The sequence below is a fragment of the Ischnura elegans genome, chromosome 9 (genome assembly GCF_921293095.1).
Source record: "Ischnura elegans chromosome 9, ioIscEleg1.1, whole genome shotgun sequence".
NCBI lineage: Eukaryota > Metazoa > Arthropoda > Insecta > Odonata > Coenagrionidae > Ischnura > Ischnura elegans.
Genome location: NC_060254.1, coordinates 52,066,261 through 52,090,149, shown reverse-complemented (window position 1 = coordinate 52,090,149; position 23,889 = coordinate 52,066,261). Strand labels below are relative to the sequence as shown.

At 39.5% G+C, this 23,889-nt stretch overlaps 1 protein-coding gene across 11 annotated transcripts in view; it reads left to right on the top strand.

The window, feature by feature from the left end:
• Positions 1 to 23,889, top strand: part of LOC124165409 (protein madd-4) — a 1,214,641-nt gene that overhangs the window by 1,160,206 nt on the left and 30,546 nt on the right. For 8 of the 11 annotated variants that reach the window (XM_046542805.1, XM_046542808.1, XM_046542807.1 and 5 more), the window contains exons 12-18: positions 2,931 to 3,125; positions 8,599 to 8,793; positions 14,280 to 14,509; positions 17,684 to 18,024; positions 20,357 to 20,655; positions 21,398 to 21,525; positions 23,492 to 23,671. In XM_046542805.1, coding sequence (XP_046398761.1) covers positions 2,931 to 3,125; positions 8,599 to 8,793; positions 14,280 to 14,509; positions 17,684 to 18,024; positions 20,357 to 20,655; positions 21,398 to 21,525; positions 23,492 to 23,671 — 1,568 coding nt within the window. The remainder of the gene's footprint in view (positions 1 to 2,930; positions 3,126 to 8,598; positions 8,794 to 14,279; positions 14,510 to 17,683; positions 18,025 to 20,356; positions 20,656 to 21,397; positions 21,526 to 23,491; positions 23,672 to 23,889) is intronic. The other 3 variants (XM_046542806.1, XM_046542812.1, XM_046542809.1) reach the window with 3 other exon arrangements.

Sequence of the window (23,889 nt, the reverse complement as noted above, 5' to 3'; positions counted from 1 at the left end):
TATTTAGTTCAGCATAATGTGTTCCCACATAGTCGCAGAGGCACACAATTCAGGATTTATTATGTCCCTACCTCTTTGTTCAGCCCTTATATTTTCCTCTATGCCCTGGTATAGTTATTGCTGAAACATATATAAATGTGAAGAAATTTTATTGTCATTCTTTGATCATGGGATCCTAGGAATAATATTTGAGATCATGAAGTCATCCCTTTCATTATTCAGGAATAATGAATCCCTGGTCAGAGTTCATCAAATGTTTTTCTTGGATTAATTAAAAACCATAAAAACATCCATCACTTGCAGGTGCAAACATTGATGATTTGCTGTAGTTTTCAAGCTTGGAAGGTAAATTTTACCCTTTATGAAGGCATAGTAGTACGTAATAGATGAAGTCTATACTAGGATATTATAATTTTCCGAATGAGCCTCTCATTTTTTTGCCTCACTACGCATTTCTAAAGTTATTTCCCTGAGATTAATCAGAAGCAGGTGTTTACTGAGATTTTTTGTCTTTGGCCTCTACTTCAACATGTACTCCGTGCCCATTATGTTTTCAGGATAGTGAGATTTCTTTCATTTTTTAAATTGCATGCCTCAAAATGAGGTTTATAGCTTACCATGTCAGTTGCTGCACAATGTTGCTTTTAAAGTTGAATTTTATATTGCATATGAAAATAAAATGAAGTCGATTGATAATATGGTAGTAAATACTGAATACCAATGTTAATTCTTCAGTTTAGGAATATTTTTTCTTGTGTGTAATCAAATACAGCTTCATGCTTTTATAATTAAAACTCTAAAATTATAACTGGATAGCTCTATGCTTAATTGTAACATATGTATGTATTTATTCAAGCTATGAGTAGGATTGCTTTTTCATAAAAATGTTCTTACGGCTACAAATTTGAGTGCCATTTTTAGAGCGACAATAATTTTTCAACATATCTAAAGAGGTATTGATGGGCAGTTTTCATATATATTTCCTCTCTTGTAGCTAGGTTATAGTGTTCAATCTCTTCCATATTCGATCCAGGTATTGAATCGAGGGCTACACTCACATTCTCATTCTGAAAATACCATGATAAGAATTTTGCGTTTAGAATTTCGCTGATAGGGAATTGTGTCATAACACTAATACTCCCATCATCTTGACATTGAAAGGAAAAATGCTCATGTAATTATCCTTGCTTTTAATTAAGTTTGAATCAACCCAGGTTTCAAGAGATTACCGTCATTTCCAAGGTGTGAACACATGTTAAAAACCAATTGAAAGGGACCAATTAAAAAAAATAAAGATGCGTAATGTCTCAGTTGGGTTAGGGGAAAGAAAATTCACAAATTAGGGATTAATGGTAGTGAAGAATATGTTGACACTGAGGGTTCTGTTTATGACACAAACCACATTAGCCTAGTAGGTACCAGCTAGTCAGCTCAAACCAAACTCAAAAGCATGACGAATGGCAAACAAGGTCAGAAGGGCTGGGCAAAGGGAAAATTTGTTAGAATACTTAGGTGGACTTTGTAAGGCAGAAATGCAGTGGATACGGATACTTTGTTAAAGTATTTACTCACACCATGGCATAACATTCTAAGCATAGAATGTAGTAGTTCACACATATCAACAGAAGTGTGCTATCAGGTGATAACCGCTAAAGGTAAAAATAAAACTGAAACAATACTCATTAGCTGATAAATAACAATGAAAATGCAGATGATCTATTAAAAGTTTATTTCCAACAAAAACAGTGGGTCCCTCGCAAATAATTGCTGTGAGGAAGGTTAGCAGACAGTAACGATGAACTGTAGTGAAAATGGTAAAGAATTTTTTTCATAGATGGTCGTGATAGCACAGTTCCACAGTGTATAACTTGAGTCAGTTATTTTTATCCAATCATCTTTCCTCATTAAACCCTTTTTAGGAATATGTGAAATGTATAGTACATATTTTTTCGTACATTTAATAGAAAGGAGTTATGTATTTGGTTGAAGTAGAATGATGTCGGTAGTATCACAGAAGCATTTTGCCATGTATTCATCCTAGTGACTGCTATAGAAATTATGAAAAGCATTGCTCATTCTCCTGTAAATTGCTGCAATTGGCTGACAAATTTTCGTAATATGCTGAAATGAGAAAGAGTGAATATGTGAAGGATAAACTGATAAAGCAAGCAAAATAGCTGATCAGTATATGCCACCGTTAAAGTAGTATTAAAATAAATTAAAGATACAGCATTTTAGGAGTAATTATTAAACCCTGATGATTCCATGGCCTTTGGTATAGCTTACTGAAATTCTACAGAGAGTGCATTATCTTAGATGTAGGTTTAGGCAATATTTACTATTTAGCAAGTAATTCAGGGTATGGAGTTCATTTTCTTTGGCGACCCAGTATCAAATGAGTCTTTAGCGCTCATTGTGCCCAAAAACAATCAATTTGACTTCAACATTAAGAGTTATATTCTTGTAATAAAGTTATTGTTACTTGATGAGTATTTTTAACATGATGCATGACAGTTATGGAGCTTTCTAATGCTATTACCCTTCCAAAAATATCTCTTTTTCTCTCTTTTGTCTTTCATAGCTCTTTATACACTAAATATGAACAAACTGTTGAACATAATTGGAGCTCTCCTCTGTGAATCATAAAATGCATATTAAGTGAATGTCTACCAAAAATGTTTCATCATCCCTTTCATTGAATCAATCTCTTGTCTCGATTGCATTGTGTGGAAACCATGGAGTTGTTTCCTCTCTCTCCCCACGAACCATATTCTCAATTCATTTGCCTTGATATGTCTTACTTTTGGCCTCCCACGATCGCTTGGTTGCATGAAAATATCTTCTTCTTCTCCTCCTCCTAATCCTTCCCAATCTCCCACCAAATCCCATCCTTCTGCCTCTTGCATGCTCTGTCCCTTCGAATCCCCTAGCTTCATCGCAGAGCAGTGGGGTCCATGCAGTGTGACTTGCGGCGAGGGCACCCGCAAGCGTGAAGTCCTCTGCAAGATCTTCCTCGAGTTCTCCCGCACCATCGCCGTGCTTCCCGATCAGCAGTGTCAAGGACCCAAGCCTGCGGAGTCGGAGAGATGCATTCTTCCTGCATGTCCCATTCTATCCTTGTCAAGGTTTGTCATTTTTTGTTGCAAAGAACTTTTGAATTTTGACTTAAAATTCTTGACACTTGATTCTCATTTTTGTAAAATTGCTGGGATTGGAGGATTAGCTTGAGTCCGCTGATAAGAGATATGAATGTTAATTTCACTGATTCTGCAATACTATTATTATGGATTGCCACTAGTCAACCGTATGATCAAGTGATAGCATGAATTGATATGAACAGAGTAAATTCACAAAATACGTAGGTATAAGTACATATGCATAGAAGAAGGGGAAAATAAGAAATTGTTGACGTAAAAAAATAATGCCACAGAATTGTACGAAAGGAGAAAAACACTACAATTTTCTCTATTCTCATCATAAATTTCTTAGATTATTAAAATTTTCCTCATCTATTCCAGCAGTCGATATTGCCCAAGTGAAGGAAAGAATATTTCAAGATTTTGAATTTTTTACTTGATGGCTTTTAAGGGATGACTCAGGGGCTCTACCTAATACGTAATTGATTTATTTTCTTGCTTGATAAATAGACTTTTTTAACCTTGCAGATATGTTGCTCCACACCAGTGTATGTTTTATGCATGCGTTTAAGGTAACCTATCTCCCTTCTCATATTTAAGTATTAGTGCTGGAGAATCATTTATTTAATTTGGGTAATGTTTAAGATTCACTGCCAAGCAGATTGAAGCAGAAAATACATGAGGAATGAAGACATTTTTTTAATTCGATAGATAAAGGGAGGATTTGAAAGCCAGCTCAAACCATTGCACAAAACATTAGTTAACTTGGATACAGTTACTTCCTTGAGCCTAGAGTAGTATTCACACAAATTTGCTTTTAAGAAGCCATTTGGCTTGCCCCTTAAAAACGTGAAATTTTGAATAAATGATAAATTATGTGAACATTTTGTTGAGGAAAGGTTTGTAGGTTTTCTACTAATGGTAAAGTTGCGTAAAAATCCATTGTGTATCACTTGCACCAGTGGTGTGCAAGTGATACACAATGGATTAGAATCAGCGTCAATTATATAACCAACAAAAATCCAGGTGCCAATGACCCAAATTAATTTTTTTACTTCTCAGAACCACTGGTGCATGTGATTTACTGCAAAGCATTTTTTTTTAAAGAAACAGACATTTACATAGTGTTTGGGCCATTATAATTTCACGCAAATATGAAATTTAAAAATTCGCCCCAAAAGAAAAGATAAAAAATGGACTGTATTATGATTATAAGAATAGGAGAGAGAGAGAACGCCCTACCGATGTCCACCTACCTTCTGCTGCTTTGCCTTCTCCCCTCTCCCCCGAAGAGTTCGGCTCGCGATCCGCGTCGCACCACGCACAACACCGTACTGTCACGTACTGCCTTGCCCACACGACAATACAACTCAACAATCAGTTCCTCCTCTATAACCTGGGAGGTCTTGTGTCATAGGCCGACACCTAGCGGCCTCTCTCTCGATAATTACCAAACATACTCCCCCCCAAAATTTGAGAAGCAAATTTTGAAAATAAACCAAGTAAAATTACTAAATTAATATTCAATTGCGAATCTCATGGTTGTATCAAGTGAATAACCTTATATTTGGTCTTTGTAAGGGGAAGGAAGGGAAGGTAGTTTTCACTCTGGAGGGGGCTTTCACCAGAGACTTGTTTCAGGAAAAAGCCCTCGGTACGGGTAATTAGGATGCAAAGACCAAATATACTATTATAAATTCTAATATTATGACTAATTCTTTAGGAGTACCCACTCTCCTACAGCTAAATTAAATACCTAGTAAAAAAAAATAAAAATAATTTTGGAAACTAGTTCTCCTAATTTCCAATTGGAAGCTTTGCAACATTAGCCACGGGACGCTTGAAAACGCCGTGCTTTGTTTTTAGGGTTACTACCGGAACTCGGTCATCGGGGCCGGGGTGAACCTTTTCTGCTCTAGCTAAAGGCCAGTGCAAAGGAAACATATGTTTCTCCTTTAGGATTACAAGGTCACCCACGGCTAAGTTTTCTTCCTCTTTGACCCATTTAGTTCTCAATTGAAGCGTGTTCAAGTATTCTGTGGACCATCTCTTCCAGAAGTGTTGCGTTATCTGCCTCACCAACTGCCACCTTGTAAGTCTGTTTTGTTTGTAGTCTAGTAGGGATGATTCCGGGAGGCCGACTATGGGAGTACCAATTAAAAAATGTCCCGGAGTGAGCGCTTCATAGTCAGATGGATCGTCCGATAGTGGCGTAAGTGGCCTTGAATTTAAAACCGCTTCAATTTTTGCGAATACTGTGGACAACTCCTCAAATGATAGAATTCGATCCCCAATAATTATTTTCAGTAAACCTTTTGCTGATTTCATGTTAGCCTCCCAAAGTCCCCCAAAGTGAGGCGCTGCGGGAGGATTGAAATGCCAGCGAATGTTTCTGTTAGAGAGGTTATCTATCATATTCGTTGAACTCAACACCTCTCGCCATTGACGATCAATTCCCGTTAAGTACCAACTGGCGCCTACAAAATTGGATACACAATCTGAATATATGTCTGTGCATAAACCTCTTCGAGATATAAACCGCTCAAGCGCAGCAGTAAATGTATCTGAGCTTAAGCTCGACACGAGCTCTAAATGGGTAGCCTTTGTGGGCAAACATACAAATAAACATAGGTACGCCTTCCAAGATTTAGAGGATCGCCCAAAGGATTCCTTTACAAGAAACGGTCCTCCAAAATCAACACCTGTGTGTAAGAATGGATGCGTTGCCACCACCCGAGGGGAGGGTAAATCTCCCATTCTCGGCACCTTGCACGAAGCCTTCAGTTTGGAGCAAGTCACGCATTTTCTTATTCGCTGTTGAACCACGGAATGTGCTGATAGAATCCAATATTTCAATCCTAATAAGTACTGCAATGTCACGGGTCCCACATGCAAATACATTTTTTGATAATGGTCCACGATCAATGCAGTTAGATAAGCTTCCTTGGGTAACAGTAATGGGTGTTTGCGATTGTAGGACAAGTCAGAGTTAATTAGTCTACCACCCACCCTGAGGCAACCATCGCCATCTATGAATGGAGACAGTGTCTGAAGTTTTCTGGAACATACACGCCCTCCTTTCAGGTTTTCAATATCTTTCTGAAAATAAGCAAGTTGAGCTACTTTTATGCATATTTTTAATGCATTACTGATCTCTTTTGCGCTAAGATTACTATCTTTGCTCAAGTTTGAAAACCCTTTTGTGAATGCAATGAAGCGAAGACAATAAGCAATCACCTCGGGAGGTATATCGTCATCCCATCCTATCTTTAATTTCCAAAGGCTCTGCATAAAATGTTTCGCCCAAAACACAACCGGACTGATCCATCCTAATGGATCGAATAGTTGTGCTAAATTTGATAGAACACCTCTTTTTGAGGGTGGTTTTGAGGATATCCTCACATTGTACGAAAATAAATCCAACTTAGGATCCCAACATAAACCTAATATTCGAAAGTTTGAGCCCTCCTCATCAGTGAATTCCACCTTGCTTTGCACCATCTCCGGTGAAATGGCCCTTAAAACATCAACAGAATTTGTGGCCCATTTATGAAGTTCAAAATCTCCGCGGTTTAATAATCCCTTCAATTGAGCAATAAGCTCTATTGCTTCTGTGCTAGTAGAGCTTCCTGATATTAAATCGTCCACAAATACGTCTTGTGGGAGTACTACAGCTGCAAGAGGGAAGCGTGCCCCTTCATCTTGAGACAGCTGCTTAGTACTCTCATAGCCAAGTATGGAGATGACGTCAAACCAAACGTAACTGTATTCAGTTCATATTCGTGCAAAGTGGAATTCTCGTTAGGGCGCCAAACTATATGCTGATAAGCCCTGTGTTCTGGGCGTATCAAAATCTGACGATACATTTTTGAAATATCGGCTACAAATGCCACGGCATGTAGACGAAACCTCATGATTAAATCAGCTATATCTTTATGTAACTTTGGACCCTTTAAAAGAAGTTCATTCAAGCTACACCCGGATGAGGTACGCGCCGAAGCGTCAAACACGACGCGCACTTTCGTGGTTGAGCTAGACTCCTTAATCACAACATGATGTGGAATGAGATATTTTCCAGATCCCCATTGGGAAGTTGACATATGCCCCATTGTGAGATATTCTCTTAAGGATTTATTATACTCTGCTTGTAAATTGGCGTCATGAGCTAATTTCCGTTCGAGGTTAGAGTACCTCTTTAATGCCTGGGTCTGAGAGTGGCCAAGAGAATCGTCATGGTACTCTTCCTTAAATAAAATGGGTACAACATATCTCCCATTTTCTTCTCTGTAATGAAGCGATTTGAACTGCGATTCCGCCTTATCGTTGTCTCATGAGGCAGGGGAATTATTCGGAATCTCTTCGACCTTCCAGAAATTTTCAAACATAGAGCTCAAATCACGTTCCTCGTTTGTGACAATACACGAGGAAATGTTTGCACACATATTCAAAGGATTAGAGGCAGATTTTACAGGACCTATTAAGATATGTATAACCAAAATCGAAGGCCACGCAGTAGGATTGCCTTCGTAGCGAATCGGGGGTCCGTCAACCATAATTTGCGAGTATAATTCTGCACCAATTAAAATAGCAATATCCCCAGGCTTATGGAAATCTGGATCCGCCAATATCAAATTGCGGAAACTATCACGCACACTATCTGGCATTAGAGCGCGAGGTTGCTTTGAGGTAATTTTTTGAATTACTACGGCGTTTGTGACTAATTCCTCGCCTCCTTGACGAGGCCGAATTACCAAAGAAGAAATACCCTTAGTAGTAGTGACGGGATTTTCAGCAAGGCCTTTGAATGTGACCATGGATTGCTTTCGCGGGAGACCCAGCCTTTGTTGACAAGCAGTGGTGATGAAACTGGCTTGCGACCCCGGATCAATCAGAACACGCACATTGTTGAACATGCCAGATGCCAACTTCACAGCAACAATGGCTGTCCCCAATGATATAATTGAGTTTTGAGAAATAATGTGGCTCGTCGGACAAGCTACCTCGTTTGACACGCTGTTTTCACTGCTATGTGCTGTAATTTCACACATGTCGTTGGTGTTATTTTTTTCCCGAACCTTACAATCGTTGCTTGCTGTACTGGCAGCATGCGAGGTTATTCGCGAATTGGGTTCAGAAACTTTGGTTGTGCATAGCAATGTATGATGCCCCTTAGCACAGTTACGGCAAGACATACGTGATCAGCAAGAACTTATTTTATGTTTACCACCTAAACAATTGAAACAAATACCATTTGACTTTACATAGTCCCTCCTTTCATCTACCGACATCGAGATAAATTTTTTGCATAAATATAAACGGTGATATGTCTTACTTTTGGCCTCCCACGGTCGCTTGGTTGCATGAAAATATCTTCTTCTTCTCCTCCTCCTAATCCTTCCCAATCTCCCACCAAATCCCATCCTTCTGCCTCTTGCATGCTCTGTCCCTTCGAATCCCCTAGCTTCATCGCAGAGCAGTGGGGTCCGTGCAGTGTGACTTGCGGTGAGGGCACCCGCAAGCGTGAAGTCCTCTGCAAGATCTTCCTCGAGCTCTCCCGCACCATCGCCGTGCTTCCCGATCAGCAGTGTCAAGGACCCAAGCCTGCGGAGTCAGAGAGATGCATTCTTCCTGCATGTCCCATTCCATCCTTGTCAAGGTTTGCCATTTTTTACCGCAAAGCACTTTTGAATTTTGACTTAAAATTCTTGACACTTGATTCTCATTTTTGAAATAGGACTGGGATTGGAGGATTAGCTTGAGTCCGCTGATAAGAGATCATCATCATCATCATCATCACTGGTCAACAATCCTAGGATTGGTTTGACGCAGCTCTCCACTCAGTTCTCCTATCAGCTAATCTTTTCACACCTACGTATTTCTTCTCTTTCACATCTCTCTTTACTTGTTCCATATATTTTGTTCGGGGTCTTCCTTTTCCATTCTTGCCTTCCACTTGTCCTTCGACAATTGTCTTCATCAGGCCATCATGTCTCAAGATGTGGCCTATAAGGTTGTTCCGTCTTCTTATTAAGGTTTTCATGAGGATTCTCTTCTCTCCTACCCTTCTTAGGACTTCCTCGTTACTAACTCGGTTGATCCATTTGATTTTCATCATTCTTCTGTAGCACCACATTTCGAAGGCCTCTATCCTTGCTTTCCCCGCTGCGGTCATTGTCCATGCCTCACTTCCGTATAGGAGCATACTCCAGATGTAGGTTCTTATAAATTGTTTCTTTACTTCCATATTTAAGTTTCCCGCTGTAAGCAGGTCTCTCTTTTGGTGGAATGCTCTCTTCGCCTGGGTTATTCTGCTGATAATTTCTTTCTTGCTTCTCCCATCACTAGTTATCTTGCTTCCCGTTTTTGTATAAACTGTGGATGATTCTTCTGTCATTATAAGGAACCCCAATTTCCTTTAGGATTCCAAGCATTGTGCTGCAATCCACATTGTAAAATGCTTTCTCTAAGTCCACAAACGCAACGAATGTTGGCTTGTTCTTTTCCATTCTCTTCTCTATGAGCAGTCTTAGGGCCAATATTGCTGCCCTTGTGCCTTTGTTTTTTCTGAATCCAAATTGGTCCTCATCCAAGTACTCTTCTGCTTTTCGTTCTATTCTTCTATAGATGATCCTTGTCAGTATCTTTGACGCATGTGTAGTAAGGCTTATGGTCCTAAAATCTTCGCACTTCTCCGCTCCTTTCTTCTTAGGAATAGGGATTATAATTTTCCTCTCGAAATCCTTTGGTATCTCACCTGTCGTATTGTACCTTTCCTGCTTCTCCTTCTGCCGTAGGAGTTCCCTCTCTCGCATTTCTTCTCTCTCCTTCTCTTTCTCCTTTCGCATTTCCTCCAATAACTCACGCACAGGGTTCAACGCGATCGGCGTCTGGTAAATCGACTCTATAGTGGACTCCGTTTGACGAACCGGTGAGGCCGCGTCCCCTTCCACTTCCTCCATACCGGCCAACCCTGTCAAATCCCCTATATTACGATTGATATTACCTTTCCTCCCTTTGACTCCTCTCGGCCATCTTGGCACGATTTGGTTCTTTCTCAAAACGTCCCCATGGAAAACCAACTTCTCCCCCACACTAATCAAAAATACACCCCCTACAACGCGTGCCCAGGCCTCACCAAAGAACCCTCCGCGCCGACGACGCATCCGCGGTTTAGGAACTTGAATGAGCCCAGCACTCCACACTTGACAAATAGTCTTTCCGTAACTGAAAAATTTTATTTACAAGAACTACTCGCTTGCCATAACGAATTAACTCTCCCCGAAAATATTTTCCCTCAATTGCCCTTTTAAAAGTGAATGAATGAATTGGGATCCTGTCCGCAGCACCATTTTTCATATGTAACGCCCACTCGCATCCCGTTCGATCTCTCCCCGGACATGTGATAATAAATTCCCCAATTCCCAAAATATAAGAATGCCCCTTAGTACTTAGCCCCTTAGTACTTAGCCCCTTAATACTTAGTACTTACCTTTTCAGGGCCCCAAATCAAGTCCCCCAATTGAACGCGCCCACACGCACACTAACTTACAAAAGGATTGAAGGCACTTGTGGCAATGGCAAATAATAGCAAATTCAATAAAATCCTTTTCACCACTGATTTTAATAAATTAAATGACATTGATCCAAAGATTTACACATAAACCAAAATATACCCCAATCACAAATGATAAATCTTCTTCAATAATACAACGGCGTCACCTCCAACATGAAATTTAACCACACGTCTTCTCCTTCAAATACCAATATCACTTCACCAATGATTATTATCCAAAGACAATGATCTCTTCCAACAGCAAATACATTAACGCGCCTTGGTCCATGAACAATGTGAATGGTGTGAAGTAAGACTCACAAAAGCTACATTCAAGGCAATTATGAAATCATAAATAAGTCAGTTCAAATGGCCACCCATCTTAAATCAGGGCTCAATGATACGCCAAGTAACTACTTAGATTCATAATTATTGCTCAATCTTCTCAACCCGAGCACTCAAGTCTTGCAGGGCCGTGACGAAATACAAGTCAACAGCGAATTCACTAGGGCCTTTAATGGAGAGTTCACTAGGGACTTTCGGAGGGGGGGACAATCTCGATTGCAAAGGACTTTTAGGGCGTTGGGAAATTCCAAGCTTACGTCGTTCTTTGATGTCCACGCCACCCCTCGCCAGCTGTCCACGTGCGTGCAACTTCATCCACCTGCCGAAGTCGTGCTACCACTGCTTGTCACTGCACTCACAATTCAACTTGCTTCGTGCCAGAGCGTAGGAGAGAGAGAGAGAGAGGCCTCGCATCTCTGCCTTTTATCACCTCTCCTTTTACCCATAAGCACCTCCGATTCACACTAACGCCCTCTTTTACACCATTTAGAGGCGGGTTTTCAAATACCTTCAGGGAGAGAACCACAACTTCGCCTCTCCCGGGAAATCCAATTCCACACTATTTCACTACATTTCACTTACACATAAACAAATATTATACATTTAAAACATAAAATTAACCCTTCACACAGATATTTAGTGCCGCCCTTTGTTCCCCAATGCCAAAAATGTGAGCGTGCGCGCAGACGTAACCCCAGCCACGAATTATTACTTTACGCGTCGGGCCGACTCCGATCCGTACCGTCACAGTATACATTTCACTTATGATTTTGTATAGCTGGTTCAACGTCTTCTCTCCTGAATTTTTAATTAGTTCTGCATGAATGTCATCAATGCCAGACGCTTTATTTATCCTGAGGTCTCTTACAGCCGCATCAAATTCTGATCTTAAAATTGGGGCTCCCATGTCATCGGCATCCACTTCCCGCTCATTTTCGATAGCATTCGTTCTGAGGCGACTTCCTTTGTACAAATCTTCCAGATATTCCTTCCATCTCTTCCTACTATTATTATGGATTGCCACTAGTCAACCGAATGATCAAGTGATAGCATGAATTGATATGAACAGAGTAAATTCACAAAATATGTAGGTATAAGTACATATGCATAGAAGAAGGGGAAAATAAGAAATTGTTGACGTAAAAAAATTATGCCACAGAATTGTACGAAAGGAGAAAAACACTACAATTTTCTCTATTCTCATCATATATTTCTCACATTATTAAAATTTTTCTCATCATCTATTCCAGCAGTCGATATTGCCCAAGTGAAGGAAAGAATATTTCAAGATTTTGTATTTTTTACTTGATGACTTTCAACCCTTTCGCGCCGAATTCCGCACCTGTGCGGCGAGGATTTTTTTCCCTCGACTATGAATGCCACACCTGTGCGTCGTGAATTTTCCTACCATAACCAACGAATGCCGTGCCTGTGCGGCACAGGTCGAAAAAAGTGACCGTGGCGGACACAATAGACCCACGGACGCGGTCGCCCCTTGTGATCCGCCTTAGCGCGAGCCCAGTCCCTTCTTCGGCCGCTCAGGTCGACCCTTTCCTATCCTCTCCACGCGGTCAACTACTGTTATTTATAGTGTGTTTTCCAAAAAAATATTTATTGCTTACTTTTGAAATCCAATGCTAGAAATGAATTTACCTTTTTTTGCTGACCACATGGAAATTTCAAACGAAATTCTAACGTTAATATCAACAGAGTTATAGAACAACTAGTAAATATACTAAATCCATCTTTATAAACGTTAGAACTTCGTTTAAAATTTCTGCACGCTCAGAAAAAACACGAAATTCATTTTGAATTTAAAAAAATCGATACGAACAATAAGTATTTGCATATATTCTGCGTTAATATTTTAGCTAGTTGACCGCGGACTCGTGCTAGGAAGGGGCTTTTAATCCCTCTAAGGTCTGGGACAGAGGCCGAGGAAAAGGATCGGCGCCCCACCGAGTTGGGTCCAAAAATGTTTCGGGAGGGGCCCACTGCCTTTAGTCGATGCGGAAAGGCTTCGTACAGAGGAGTAAAGAAAACATTCAAGAGACTCGTATTGAGGAAGAATTTCCTTCAACCAAGATCCGGCACGAAAGGGTTAAGGGATGACTCAGGGGCTCTACCTAATACGTAATTGATTTATTTTCTTGCTTGATAAATAGACTTTTTTAACCTTGCAGATATGTTGCTCCACACCAGTGTATGTTTTATGCATGCATTTAAGGTAACCTATCCCCCTTCTCATATTTAAGTATTAGTGCTGGAGAAAATCATTTATTTAATTTGGGTAATGTTTAAGATTCACTGCCAAGCAGATTGAAGCAGAAAATACATGAGGAATGAAGACATTTTTTTAATTCGATAGATAAAGGGAGGATTTGAAAGCCAGCTCAAACCATTGCACAAAACATTAGTTAACTTGGATACAGTTACTTTCTTGAGCCTAGAGTAGTATTCACACAGATTAGCTTTTAAGAAGCCATTTGGCTTGCCCCTTAAAAACGTGAAATTTTGAATTAATGATAAATTATGTGAACATTTTGTTGAGGAAAGGTTTGTAGGTTTTCTACTAATGGTAAAGTTGCGTAAAAATCCATTGTGTATCACTTGCACCAGTGGTGTGCAAGTGATACACAATGGATTAGAATCAGCGTCAATTATATAACCAACAAAAATCCAGGTGCCAATGACCCAAATTAATTTTTTTACTTCTCAGAACCACTGAGGCATGTGATTTACTGCAAAGCATTTTTTTCTGAAATTATAACAATTCCCTTCATCATTTGAAAATTTTTAATCCTGGTAAATATAAAGGCATAGTTTAAAGTTTAATTTAGGGGGCATTGAAAGAAACAGACATTTACATAGATTGTTTGATGCTGAAGTTACTTTTATTCTTTGGGAATCGTGTCCATTGTCATGCTAGGCTGAAACTAGGTATTTTGAAAGTTATGTCCTCTAGAAAAAAAATCCACGATTGAGACAGTTACAAAGCAAGTGAAAATTATGGGCGATTGGTAGCTTGCTACCAAAATTTCCCATAAATTTCCTAAATCATAATTTGGCCATTAAAGCTTTCTCCAGATTGCAGAATACATATCTTTATGAAATCTTTCCTTCACTGCATATTCATAAATATGTAATTGTAAGGGCTCATTGAGTGGATAAATTTTTCTGCAAAAAAAGTATAATCTAGCACTCATAGCTTGGTTTAGGCATTAATTTAAACATTTTTGTTTCAGTGATGATTTTGATAAGCCTACAATTATGCACTCTTTCTACCATCCTCCCGATAGAATAGACAATTCCCGCGATGTCTATGGAAAGACATATGCCGACAATGTGGCCCCTGGAGGAACCATTCAAGGGAATGCACCAGTAATCAAAGTGGCCACTGGAGGGCGTGGAGGTCAAGAGACGTATTCCTGGAGGGAGCAGGGATTCACGCACTGCAGTGCCTCCTGTCTTGGTGGTAAGTCAAAATTTCTCACTGTTTTAACTGGCAAGTTAGTTTCATCTAATATGTTATAGGTATTCCGGATGTTTTGAAAAAAGTATAAGGGTCATTCCATGTCAACTCAACCAGGGTCCCACGCCCACCATCTCAGATTTTGATTATTTTTTCCCTGTTGTTAGTTTCAACCTTAGTTAAGAAAAATCCAAAATATTAAAGACCCATTACAAGTATTTTCCAATATATGAGTGTTTGAAGTCAATGAGGCACACACAAAAATTCTGCGCACCGGTCAAATTATTCAAAACTACCATATTTGTGCCCCTGTAAAACCTAAACCAAACGAGTGGAGGTAGTAAAAATTTTAGAGGCTATAAACATGCTGCTATAGTTTTCAAAAATGTTATCAAAACGATTTTCACTTGAAAAATTTTTTTTTCTATAAATTTTCAAAAATTGCACTTTTGACAAATTTCGACAAAATAGTGACATTTTCAAATACTTGTAAAAATCACATATATCAAATGAAAGCCATAAAACTTTCTGTAAGCATGGTAAAGACCACCAACTTTAATATAGAGTGAGGTTTTGGGCATTCTTGGATTTATTTGTTGATAAATCTTATGAAAATCATCATTCCGCTAATGTTTTTTGTTGAAAAATGCCACTTTTTCAACTTCTAATAACAAAAAGGGACACCCTTATAAGGACAATATTGTTCAACCTCCATTGGCTCATAAGTAGAAGACAAAGTGAATGATTAAATGTTAAGCAACGTCGGGCTTCACTTTATGGAAGTTATTTATATTCAAAATTATACCATATTTACCTGTAGAAGTTGCGCACCTTTTTTCTGGAAATGCTGTTTAAAAAATGGTGGTGCACGGCTTACACGAATCCTCCAACTTTTAATGTAGGTAAGTGGTGTTCCATTTTCCCTCAAATTCTTATCGCTTATTTCTCCAGAGTTTAGCATTGAAACTAGGAAACCTTCGCAGGAATTACACTTCTAACATTATTAAGCCTTATTAATCATGGAAATGTAAATTTATCGATTTGGTAACGAATCACGAGTTCCTATATTAGACCGCACCCAAAAAGCATTGAGAAATTTTTTTTCCTCATGAGCCGGCCCAAAAATGCGGGTGCCGGGGTACAGGAGGCTTACACTAGTAAATATGGTAGATCCGTACTATTCTACCAAAATTTGCTGGAAAGTACAAATATATGAATGTGAATTATTAAAAATTATTTCAATTTCTTACTTTTGGTTACTTTTCGACATAATCACCCTGATGATTGAGAGACTGGTTGTATCTGTTAACAAGCGTATGTGTGTGTGCTCCTTTTTTTCCTTCAAATTTTTCCAACCTTGTGTATTTTGTACCTCTACTCATGTCTTTTCCTCCCTTCCATTGCCCCTGCACTAATCTCTTCCTTTCGCTATCCCTTCACTCGCTCATTTAACCACTTGCGCTGAAATGTCTAGGTCGCCATGAACTTCCTCATGCCAAATCGCGCAATGACGGGTGTAGCTCGTCATTTGATTTTCGTAACTGTAGCAACTGTAGAGGAACAACATAAATACATATTTTGAAAGTTCAACAATGCTAAAACATCATTCATGTATACATGAAGAACTCATTAAAGTAACAGAAGCAGGCGTTATATAGTGGAATGACATTCTAAGTTTAAAAAAATACCATTCCCGAAGCGCTCCACCCAATGACACATACCCTTCCCCAACTTCCCCTTCCACCTGTCACCCATCCATTCTATATAAATACAACCCCAAAACCAACCATTCATGGGGATCGGGTTGGTGTGGTGGCTAGAGTGTTGGCTTCCCACCCGGCGGGCTCGGGTTCAAATCCCGGCAGTGGCAGAGAATTTTCAGAGACTGCCCGATCCCTGCTTGAATGTTGTGTGGAGGACATTTCAAGCGCAACACTCCGTCCGTCGGATGGGACGTTAAGCCGTGGTCCCCTTGGCGCCTTTCGTTAAGAGCAGGCTAACGCCGACGCCGGGTTTCTCTTCACCCTTCCTACCTACCCATCCCTCATGGCGCAAATGACCTCAGCTGTCGGTCGCCTCCTCCAAATACCATACCATACCAACCATTCATTATTGTACTTGATAATGACCTAACGGTCAAAACGCGTTGTACGGAAAATAAACCTGTGGAATATTGCCATCTTTGTGTTATTTTTAAAATGAAGAACTCATATTTCACGAAATATGAATCATTAGAAGGAATCAAATGATTTTATACGACTAGCAACAGCAGTGTTCTCAATGTTCTAAGGGGAAGAGGGTTCGTTCGTGAACAATATGAACTAAGAACCACTAGTTATTTCACTGCTGGATGTTGTTCACAAACTACAAAATATCATTTCATTACCTACTACAGTAGATTTCCGATTAGCCGGCTGTGGTTTATACGGGTTGCCGATTATCGGTGCATGATTTTCACCCTCGCTCAATTTTTTCCGCGATCTTTGTACTAAAAATAAAATGGGACGCAAATCATTGGAATTACTGCATTAATGCTAGGATACATTGGGCGTATTAATTCCGTTAGAATCCCCTTCATTTTCGCTAGCAATCCAGCGCTAGCTGCATTCACAGGAGTTATGGACTTTGGGAATTTCATTTCATTTACATGATACATATTTTGTACATCTTACCCATCCAGCAAACTGAGGAATTAATAATCTGTACCTGTTTCAGGATTCAAATGAACTATGTTGTTTGAAAGTGTGCATCTTTAAGGTTCCCCTCAGGGATCTTGTGATTTTTTTAAATCATGCTCCAAACAGTGGCGGATTCAAGGGTGTGTTCACTGTGTTCATGACCCCCAATTTAATTTTTCCATTTTTATAAGTTTAATTGTTTTTGTATCCATGTGTATCTAAAATTGTTCAATTTATTCTGTCATTAAGATGAAAAATGAAATTTTAGGCTACAAAATGCATAGTAACTGGGCATTTAAAAAAAATTTACACACAAGAACGCTCATCTCTCCAGGGGAATATTCCATACTCCTGGGACCCAGATCATGATCCTCCACAGAAATTTGATGTTGAATCTGCCCCTGGCTCCACCCCTATAGTATTATTTTTATTGAGTCAATGAGTGTCACTCCCTGTACGTTCCTAGGTCTCTAATGCTTCAGATGATGTTTGTTTTCAGGCGTCCAGGACTCAATTATCAACTGTGTGAGAGACTATGACCAGAAAGTAGTCAGTCCATACCTGTGTAGCCTGGGAACTCGACCGGAGGGAATCACGAGAACCTGCAACGACCACCCGTGTCCCCCTCGGTGGAATTATTCAGATTTTCAGCAGTGCAGCAAATCCTGTGGTCTTGGCATCCAAACGCGTGATGTGAACTGCATACATGAAGTGACAAGAGGAGGTGGGAACACAGTTGTCGTGCCAAATAGTATGTGCCCTCAGCCTCCTCCTCCAGACAGACAGTACTGCAATGTTCTTGACTGCCCTGTGCGATGGCATCTGACCGAGTGGACCAAGGTAGGTGTACTCATCCCATCTGTCTTTATAAGGAAAGAGTCAATTTTAATATACAGTGAAACCTTGATATAACGACACCCCACGGTGCACTAATAAACACTCGCTATAGCGAATTGTCGCTTTACCAGAGGTGGAGCAAATAATAGCCAATATACCTGTTGCGAACAGATATACAGGAACAGGAGTGGTGCGGCGACAGATAAACATCTATCCGATAAACGTAAGCATAAATCCAGACGAAAGGCGATGTTTTTTTGCATCACTAAATTTCCTTACTCAAATAACGACTAACTATTCAAACAATTTATAAGCGCCGCACTGAATAAAAATCATGCAAAGCATTGTTTCGTCATCATTATATTTATCGAATGACAGATTACCACATAAATTTGAGACTGAGCACTCCATTAACTTCATTTCTAACAGATCGCTAGCAATTACAGAGGTTAAGGAGTCTTCATGAAAGTCTTCCGGCGGTGAAACCCTCGCTATGGCGAAAGCCAACACCGAAAGGGTCTCGTAAAAACGAAATTTTTAACACGCTTATTATAGGGTCAATTGGCGGTGCATCGGCTATCTCTTGTAATAGCGGGGGTGTCGCTATAGCCCGTACTCGCTTTAACGAGGTTCCACTGTACAGCATATACAGCAGACTCCCAATTACCTGGCTGTGGTTTAACCGTGTTGCAGATTATCGGTGCATGATTTTCACACTTGCTCAATATTTTCCGTGAACTTTATAAAAAATAAAATCGGACGCAAAATCACCGGAATCACCACATTTGAATGCTAAGAAACACCGGGCTTGTTATTACCTTTAGAATCCCCTTCGTAAAGGGGAACGGCACTAGCTGCATTCACGGGTGCCCCGGGTTCCTGCTCTCCAAGCCTCGCAGTGCGCGATCGCTCTCAGTCATCACGGATACACATCCCGCAGCAGTTGCAACCTGGGCCACTTGTGCGAGACGCAGCTACGTGGTGTGGTGCCTGAAAGTGTTGGTTCCAACTTTGCGCAGTGGTTTTGAAGCATTCGTGCAAACCACTTTTCTGTATCCGTGATCACACAGCCGCTGATGCGTGGTTTTCAAAACCAGGTCTTACATAGAGCATTAATAATATGAGTACAACCTTGTTATTGCCGCTAAAAAGATCGCAGATTGGTGATGCAATGGCTCACCCATGGATCGCAATGGCTCACATTGAGCCCGGGAAGCACTCTAAATGAGGTAACTCTTAGGTAAATTATGAACATTGCAAGGCATTTAAGTGAAAGTTTGGGTTATCCGTGTTTTCCGGTTATTTTTGCCATCTCACCCCATCATTAGCCCAGATAATCGGGATTGTACTGTAATAATAGTAATAATTTTATTGGTCCTGTGACTAGTATAGTTACAAGTATAGGACAACAGGGTTCCCACTCAACCGTGAAAACCTTAAAACCGTGAACAAGCCGTGAATTTTGTGTGCCGTGAAAAAACCTGGAAATAGCCGTGAATTTCGTCATAAAACCTTAAAAATCTCTCAAAATTGATTTTATAACTACGATTGACGGAACAAAAGAAAAACGTCGGTCATGTTTCAAGGTGACACGCAGACACTGCACACTTATATTCGAGGCGTAATTATCGGTCCGTGTGCCATGACGACACATTGACCCCAAGCCTGTACCAAAGCCATAAGACTGGTAACCAAAGTGTTCATTAACACTTGCGAAAATTCAGACTCTTCTCAACTTCCCTGGCGACCTGGTCCCTCCATTTTCCCACTCACAACATTTAGCCGGAGCTGAAATTTTGCAAACGATATGTGACGTCAGGAGAGACAGCACTTTTGATTGCCGTGTTTGCTTTCACAGCTTCTGTTGCGTTTGTAAAATTTTATTTAAGTGAATGTGCGACCGGTGGTTGTCACATGTGCAATATTTCTGCCTAAAATGGCTTCTCAACAAACCGTGAATTTGACGACATTTAGACCGTGAAAACCTGGAAAAAACCGTGAATTTTATTATTTACTTTGAGTGGGAACCCTGGACAAGTCATTTTAAAGTTGTACATACATATGATAAAAATACTTAATTCCTCTCATTGTTACATAGTACAATAGCACATGATCTGTATGCATATTCTCATGCTCACATGATGCTGATGATAACAATAGAACAATATTGTCCTCATGTATATTCTAGTGCTAAGCTATTTAAGTGAGGGCATTATGGTCAAATTTATATAGGATGGGGTCCAGCTCATATCGTTTTTTTCCAGGCCTCTGTCACAGCATCGTTGTAAAGCTTCAACTTGTTTGTTCTGATATTTATTATTGTCTCTATTTTCAGTGCTCCAAAAGCTGTGGTGTTGGATATAAGACAAGAAAAGCAGAATGTAAGCAAGTGATGGCCCAGAGTCATGTTGTTATTAGGCCTGATAACATGTGTACATCTGGGAAACCTCCTGAAAAGAAACCTTGTAATACAAAGCCATGTCAAGAAATGGAAAGACCTCACATAGCAGTAACAAATCAGACCTATGTTCAACAGAGTCCCAAGAAGAAAGTTACTCTGAAGATTGGAGGATCTGCTATAGTGTTTTGGGGTACTCAAATAAAAATTAAATGCCCTGTGAAGAGATTCAATAGGTGAGTTTTTTATGCTCTAATATTTTTTCACATATTTTGTCTTAATTTACTAATGACTGATGTTGCTATGTTTTGTTCAATTTTGCTTAGTGAAATAGACAAGGTGAATAGATTATTTCATTTGTGGCTGCAAATTCAATTGACCTTGTTCTAAATAACTTTGTTTTTCTTTAGTTTATGATCATTCTCAAATTGAGATTACTGCTGGATCATGCTAAGATTGACTCTAACCAGGCATAATGAAGCCGGTCCTAAAGCCTGTCTTATCTTCACTATCTCTTAATATGTTCAATGGTGTCAGTCTCAACTTTGTGGAAGTTGAAGTTCACAAGTGAAAAAACGACTTCGTTTTCTTCCACTAATTTATTTTGACGGTACGACATGCCACCGCTCAAGGTCGAAACATGTCGTACCGTCAAAATAAATTAGTGGAAGAAAACGAAGTCGTTTTTTCATTTGTGTTCACTATCTCTTAATTCAAGTCAGCCCATCTGGCACATAGGAGAAGTTATGAAAAGAGTTAACTTGGTTTCCATGAATTTGCTCACTACTGAGTATATGTATCTCATATCTAATTCTGCAGTGCCAAATTCACCTCTACATATTATAGTTCCTATGGAATCAAATTATACTATGCATATGTTATCCCTTGTTGTATTTGTGTGACTATTTCCTCTCAAATTTGTAATCTCGTTGGTATAAATATATCTGATTAACTTGTTATTTTATTCTTTCCTCATAGAACCAAAATTTTATGGGCCAAAGACCATAAGTTCCTCAATTCTTCCAAGAAGTACAGGATATCTAAAAAAGGAGCCCTGAGAATCCAAGATGTTGTGTACAGGGACAGTGGAGTCTACACATGCGTGGGTAGGTAAAATTCAAGGTCATTTCAATAACCATTCATATAGATAATCATCATCTTTCATACACGAGGCTTTCCTGAACACAAGTGTGAAGTCCAAGGAATTACATTCCATGATAATTTAATGTTACACTCTCAAAGGCTTAACCTTTCCTCAGGCGCAATGTTCCTGACAGGCACAGATGTGAAAAAAACATTATTAACTTTTAGCATGGCTCAGTAGTACACCTTTCTAGTTAAAGCCACCATTATTAGCATGCTCAAACACTTGTATGATGGCCTTCATGCTATGCATATACCCCTTTAGATATCATCATACGACCCAGGACCGATGCTATTTAACGTACTCTTTAGGCTATTAAGTATCATTATAAGTCATGTGTTTTATAATGTCAATTACATAAGATCACTGCTTTTTTATTTTATTATCTTATTCATGTGATAATGCTTTTATATTGCTTTATTGTGCCATTATTTTGCTTAATTATGCTGTATAATCTGCCTCTGATCAGTCGGCATAAATGCGAAAAGTGAAAGGTTGCATAGAATGTGTCAAAACAAAAAGCTACTATAAGCATCAAGGATCTATGCCACTTTGTAGCGTGGAGAAATCAAAAAACACTCGTGCTGTGCCTGTCAGATCCATTGAGCCCAACGGATGGTTAAAAACCCCAAATTCTTTCCAACATTCGTACTTAATAACCTGTGTAGATAGCCCATAATTGCTGATAATAGCCCATAATGCACGTCCTTGACACTTGCAAAAATTTCAAAATGGTCTTACAAAGAACTTTCTTGTGTATGTATTCTATGTACAAAATTTCTTATCAAATCATATCATAAATTTTTTATCAAAGGAAGACACAACCATAAACTCAAAATGGGGTTCACGGGAAAGCATGTCCTGACTCTCCGGCCCCTCGCAGCCGAATGAGACCAGGTGCATTTTGAATCTTACACCTCCCTCCCAGCAGGTTAGAGCACGCTCTGGCATACCATCGCGTCAGGAAAAATTTGGTTGCATTTCTTATAGAACACACCATGTATGAGATCATAAAAAATTCCTGGACTTCTTGCTTTTAAGCCAACGGTGTTGTCTGCCATGATTACCTCTCCAAAGCTCCACTGATGTACTACATTTGAAGTTCTGAAGCATCTGAGGAATGTTATCTTCAGAAAAGCAAAATGTGAAGGAGAGGCAGTGGATTTTTCTATTATGCAAACATTCTAGCCCGTTTAGCCATCCCACTCGTGAGTTTTTGGTCAAGCACTAAATCGCTGCTCTTCCTCACCTCCCAAGTCACTTGAACGTGCTCCTTTTAACTTTTTCCTGATCTAAAAACATAAAATACCCTTGTAAAGAACAAGTTTGGAAACAATTCCTTACATTGAGGCAAATGAAATTTAGGAGCTGAAGAACTCTGTAAATGGAGTTTGCCAAGACTGTCTCAACAAGATAATGCGGTGTATTGGGAAGGAGAGTTCTTTGAGTGGGAACAACTCAAGTGATTTCAAAACACACATAGCACACATGGGCGTACCCAGTTGGAGCAGAAGGGGGCAGCTGCCCCCCCCCCCCCTCCTCTTCACAAGCAAAATGGTATATTTGAACAAATTTTCTTTAAATCAAAGAAAATTGATACAAGGATAAATCGTGAAATTAAAATAAAATATTTTACCGAGCAAATAATTTTAAAAGCTAATAAAGCGCTGTCATAATTTTCTTGAAATTTTGGTTTCATAACATTTTCTGTGTTACAACTCGAACGACCACAGCTTGCACCCCCCCTAGTTTTGATCCTGGGTACGCCCTTCAAAGTTTTATTTAATGACGTGAGTCCACTCCTTTCATAACAGGCCTCTTATGAAAGTGTGTTTGAAAGTTGAGGACTCCCTCTTTTTATGTACATAATAGAATCTAAGTTTGTGGTAAATTACTACATGTAATTATGCATTGACAATATTTTGCAGCTGGAAGATCCTCGGCTGACCTTTCTCTATCTGTGAAACCCAGTCCTGGCCATTTTCCTACCTCTGAAGAAATAGAAAGAAATGCTGACAGAATGATTCCTCAACAAACCAACACTGTTGAGCGAATCAGCTATGCTACCATTGATGACTCCAATGGTGAAAGCTATGCCAGGGCTCATGGTAAGTTCTCAAAACTATTACAGATTACAGTAAAGCCTTGGCTAATTGGATTTCATCAACCTCTTTATACAGAAATCAAGGCAAAGTCACTTCCATACACAATTTAGAATAATAGTAGGAATAAACTCTCCTTAGTACCTATTTAATTAGTAACCCTAAATATGGTTAAGTAAACTGGCTGTCACCCCCTTGGAAAAATTGAAAATTTTTAAATTAAA